The sequence below is a fragment of the Lagopus leucura genome, unplaced genomic scaffold (assembly GCF_019238085.1).
Source record: "Lagopus leucura isolate 7727_CA_CO unplaced genomic scaffold, USGS_WTPT01 34403-0_obj-0_obj, whole genome shotgun sequence".
NCBI classification, from domain to species: domain Eukaryota; kingdom Metazoa; phylum Chordata; class Aves; order Galliformes; family Phasianidae; genus Lagopus; species Lagopus leucura.
In genome coordinates, this window is record NW_024966240.1 from 690 (window position 1) to 5,459 (window position 4,770).

Below are 4,770 nucleotides of genomic sequence, written 5' to 3' on the forward strand. Positions count from 1 at the left end.
GGGGGCTTTGCTGACCCGCGTCCCCCTCAGGTGGAGCTGTACAACTTCATGGCCAAGGACAACGTGCCTTTCCACAGCGTTGTGTTCCCCTGCTCGCTGCTGGGCGCCGACGACAATTACACGCTGGTGAACCACCTCATTGCCACAGGTGCTGGGGGGGTCGGGGGGCTCCCATGTCTGGAATGGGGCTGGGGTTGTATGGGGGGGCCGTGAGCAGGAGCTGTGAGCGCCCTGTGGGGCTGTGAGAGGGGCCTCTGAGCGCTGTGGGGCTGCGATGGCTCCATGATGGTTCTGTAGGGCTGTGACTGTTGTGTGGTTGCTGCGACTGGTCTGTGGGGCTGTGGTGGTTCCGTGGGGCTGCGATGGCTCTGTGGTTGTTGTGCCCACTCTATGGGGCTGTGTCCGCTCTGTGGGGCCGTGACGATGCTGTGGGGCTGTGACCGAGGGCCACGGCCACTCTGTGGGGCTGTAATGGTTCCATGGGGCTGCGACCGTGCCGTGGGACAGTGACTGCTCTGTGGGACCTGGGGCTCTGACGCCGCGTGGGGCCGTTCCCTGCCTCCCCCCCAGAGTACCTGAACTACGAGGACGGGAAGTTCTCCAAGAGCCGCGGCGTGGGGGTGTTTGGGGACATGGCCAAGGACACGGGCATCGCCGCCGACGTCTGGCGCTTCTACCTGCTGTACGTGCGGCCCGAGGGCCAGGACAGCGCCTTCTCCTGGAGCGACCTCATGCTGAAGAACAACTCGGAGCTGCTGAACAACCTGGGCAACTTCATCAACAGGTGGGAGGCAGCGGGGGGCCCAGCGTCCGCCCCTGGGCTGCTGTCACACCGCTCCGTCCGTCCCTCTGTCCGCAGAGCCGGGATGTTTGTCTGCAAGTTCTTCGGCGGCGCGGTGCCCCCCATGGTGCTGACGCCGGATGACCACCGGCTCCTGGCTCGCGTCACGGCGGAGCTGCGGCAGTACCACCGGCTGCTGGAGACGGTCCGGTGTGTGGCCGTGGGCCGGGCTCAGGATGGGAGATGGGTGGGCGCTCCCCCGGCACCCGCTGACCCCTTCTGTCTGTCCACCCATCCGTCTGTCCTCCCCCAGCATCCGCGACGCCCTGCGCTGCGTCCTCAACATCTCCCGCCACGGCAACCAATACATCCAGGTGAACGAGCCCTGGAAGCGCATCAAGGGCGGCGAGGAGGACAGGTGAAGGGGGGGCAGAGCATCGCGGGGGGGGATGTGGGGCCGGGACTCGGCGCCCATGTCAGCCTCACGTCCCGCAGGCAGCGTGCCGGCACCGTGACCGGCGTGGCAGTGAACGTGGCAGCGCTGCTGGCCGTCCTGGTGCAGCCCTACATGCCGGCCGTCGGCGCGGCCATCGAGGCGCAGCTCTGCCTGCCCCCGGAGCGCTCGGTGCTCAGCCACGTCTTCACCTGCACGCTGCCCCCCGGCCACCGCGTGGGCACGGTATGGGGGCAGCAGGGGGGGCGGGGGGCGATGGGGGGCTCGCAGCGCTCAGCCTGCTTCTCGTTGCCCCCAGGTGAGTCCGCTCTTCCAGAAGCTGGAGAGTGAGCGCATCGACGCCCTCCGCAAGCGCTTCGGGGGGGGGCAGGTGAGTGGGGGCTGCTTGGCCGTGGCACCTCCTCCTCCTGCCTCTCACGTTTCCCCTTCCAGCCCCCCAGCACCTCCTCATCCCTCTGCTTCTCCTGTTTTCTTACCCTTCTTTCCCAGCCCAAAGGCCCCCAGTAGTGCTGCTCTGCACTGAGGCACCTCCTCCCCCCTTGGCCTCCCCTGGTCCTCCTTCCATCCCCCAGCCCCCCCCGGTTGCATTAATTCATCCATCCCGGCGCTTCTTCATTCCCCTGCCATTGCAGCTCTTTGTCCCTCTGTCTCTTCTGCCCCCCAGCAATGCTCCTCTGCCACAGCATCTCTCCCCTCTGCCTCTTCTGGTTCTCCTTCCCACCCTACTTCCCCAGACCCCCCTGTAATTCTCCTCTGCTTTGGCACCTCTTCTGTTTCTCTTCTTTCTCCCCCCTCCAGCCCCAGGTTCCCCCAGCACTGCTCATCCACCATGGCTCCATCCTCATCACGCAGCATTGGACGCAGCCCCATCTTCCTCTTTCTCTTTCCCATTCCTCAGGCAAAACCCCCCCAGCAGTCAGACCCCCCCTCAGCGCCAGGCGCGGCTCCCACCCCCCCCAGCCGCATCCAGGAGCTGATGGAGCAGGTGGCCCAGCAGGTGAGCGCGGGGGGGGAGGCAGCAAGCAGCCCCACCGCCCCCAAAACGCCCCCCCCTCCCTCCTCACCCCTCTCTTGCCCAGGGCGACTGCGTGCGGCAGCTGAAGGCGAGCGGGGCGGACAGAGCGCGCATCGACGGCGAGGTGGGCAAACTGCTGGCACTGAAACGGGAGCTGGCGCTGGCTCAGAACGCGGGGAAGAAATAACAGAGCGGGACGGCGCCGTGCCACGCGTGTAATAAAACACAGATGCCGTACAGCGGTGCTGAAGCCCTCGGTCCGTGCCGCGGCGCTGCCCCCCAAGTGCCGGGCCGCCCCATCCGCCCCCTAAGCGCGGCGCAGGCTGAGGACGCGCTCGATGAGGGCCGCCCGCATGCGCTGCACCTCGGCGCTCAGCCGCCCGACCTCAGCCCGGAGCCGCTCGTTGTGGGCGCTCAGCTGCCGCAGCCGCTGCTCGCTCTGCTGCTCCCCCCCCGCGCGCTTCCGTTTCGCCCCGCGCCCCCCGGGCCGCCCCCCTTCCGCCTCTCCGGGGGGGTTCCGGTGGGGCTGGGGGGGCTCCGGAGCCGCGCCGATCGCGCCGTCCGCTCCCAGGAGCTGCAGCAGCTCGGCGCTCAGCGTCTCGTCCGGCTCGCGGCGCGCCGGGTCCCCCGCAGCCCAGAGCGGGGCCGGTTCTTCTTCCTGCGGGGACGCACGGGGGAAGCGGTGACGGGGCTCCGTCCGTCCGCTCGCCCCGTTCCCGCCGGGCCCCGCGCTGCTCACCTGCTGCGCCCCCCCGGGGGCGGGGGGCTCCAGGGGCTCCACTGCCATCAGCAGCTCCTGCAGCTCCTGCAGCTCCAGGAACCACGCGGGCGGCTCGTCGGAGGGCGGCTCCCCGGCGGCCGCCATCGGTCAACGGGAATCCCGGGGATGTTGGGACGCAGCGACGGAGGGGGGTTGAAGCAGAACGGAGCTGTGCCCCCCCGCTACCCGCAGCTCTCACGTGTGCTGCCCTACGAGGACGCTCTTCCTTCTGGATGCCTGCGGGGCAGAGCGGTGTCACACGAGCCGGGCGGGTCCCCATCCGCGGCACAGAGCGGGGGGTCCCGGCGCCCCCCTCCTCCCCCGAGAGCCCAACGGGAATCCAACCCCGGGCGCCTCCCTCTCCCCCGGAGCCTCCCACCCCGGAAGCCCCCCCAGGACCGCACCCCTTTGGAGCCCCTCCCCCCCGCCAGGACGCCCCCCGCTCCGGAGCCCCGCCACAGAAACCTCCCCCCCGGGAGCCCAACCCCCGGAGGCCCCACGCCCGAAGGAAAATCCCTTCGTGACCCCCCCGGAGGCCCCCATACCTTCCTGCCCGGTCCCGGCTCCCCGCAGCCCGGCTCCTCCCGCTGCGCTCCGTTCATCCTCCCTCGCATCGTCCTCCGCCGTTCAGCCGCTTCTGCACCGCCCCTCCGCAGCGCTCCCCTTTTATAGCCTTCGCGCGACATGCCGCTACGTCAGCTTCGGCCAATAATCGTCCCGTCATGTAATGACGTCACGGAGCAGTGAGCCAATGAGAGAGGAGGGGCAGGGCGAACTGGAGGGTGATGCAAGGGTCGGCAAGCGCGGGCCTCCCCGCCGGCAGGGGGCGCTGTCCCGAACGCCGCCCCGCATCAAGAGGGGGGGAAAGGGGGGCGATGCGCTCCGTCCGGGGCTCCTTTGAGGTCGGTGCCCACCGCCCCGCTCCGCCCCGCAGCCACCCGTGAGCACCACCCCAACCCCCCCCCCGCCTCCCTCCGCCCCTCTGAGCGGAGTTTGAGCGAGCGCTCATCTGTGCCCCGCAATGCGTGCGGGCTGAGCCGTGCGTCCACGTGGGGTTGGGGTTCCGGTTGGGGTTCTGGTTATGAATGCGGTGTAGTTGGTGCAGAACGCATTTCTTTCAAGTTGTTTAAGAAGGGGCAGCGTTGCTCAGAGCTTGCTGGATGCTTAAGGCAGACAAGGGGGCCGGGATCCCAGGCAGAGCGTGGGGTTCATCCTGGAGTGAGGGCAGGAGAAACCCAAGGAAGGGCTGAGAACGCAGCGCCGATAGCATGCGGAATGAAGCGCGGAGCTCAGCCGGATCTCAGCAATCATCACCCCCTCAAATTTGAAGGTAGGAAAGGAATCCGGCCCATAATCGACCGTTTTCAGACGCTGGGGTGGTGGTGGAGCGGAGCGGAGCACAGCGCGCCCATCCCGATGGAGGAGGAGCCGCGGGGTGGCGCAGGGCTGCAGGGCTGGCAGTGGAGCAGCGGAGGCTTCGTACCGCCGGCGGCCAACCTGCAGGCGCTGCTGCTCGGCGGTCAGGGGAATCGGCAGGGCTGCCCTCTGCACCTAAAAGTCGCCGTCTTTTGCCTGCTGAGTCCGGAGCATCAGCTCAGCTTTGCCTTTGGGCGGCAGGATCCCCTGCAGGCTTCCCCAAGGGTTCAAAATCGCCCCCGTCTTCTCAGGAACCGAGTTGCAGTGGGGGAGGCGCTGGGAAAGGAAGCTGCCGAAGCGCAGCAGGTTTGCATGGGGGGCAACCAGCTACTAAACCTTGTTGG

General features: G+C 68.4%; 1 protein-coding gene across 1 annotated transcript in view; it reads left to right on the forward strand.

Annotated features, from left to right (window-relative positions):
- MARS1 (methionyl-tRNA synthetase 1) overlaps nt 1–2,487 on the forward strand; it is a gene marked incomplete at its 5' end in the record, with an annotated part of 3,138 nt that extends 651 nt beyond the window's left edge. Inside the window, 8 exons of the mRNA XM_042893027.1 lie at nt 31–148; nt 571–784; nt 860–991; nt 1,095–1,199; nt 1,277–1,460; nt 1,534–1,605; nt 2,134–2,232; nt 2,315–2,487. Coding sequence (XP_042748961.1) covers nt 31–148; nt 571–784; nt 860–991; nt 1,095–1,199; nt 1,277–1,460; nt 1,534–1,605; nt 2,134–2,232; nt 2,315–2,437 — 1,047 coding nt within the window. The remainder of the gene's footprint in view (nt 1–30; nt 149–570; nt 785–859; nt 992–1,094; nt 1,200–1,276; nt 1,461–1,533; nt 1,606–2,133; nt 2,233–2,314) is intronic.
- Nucleotides 2,488–4,770: the final 2,283 nt, after the last annotated feature.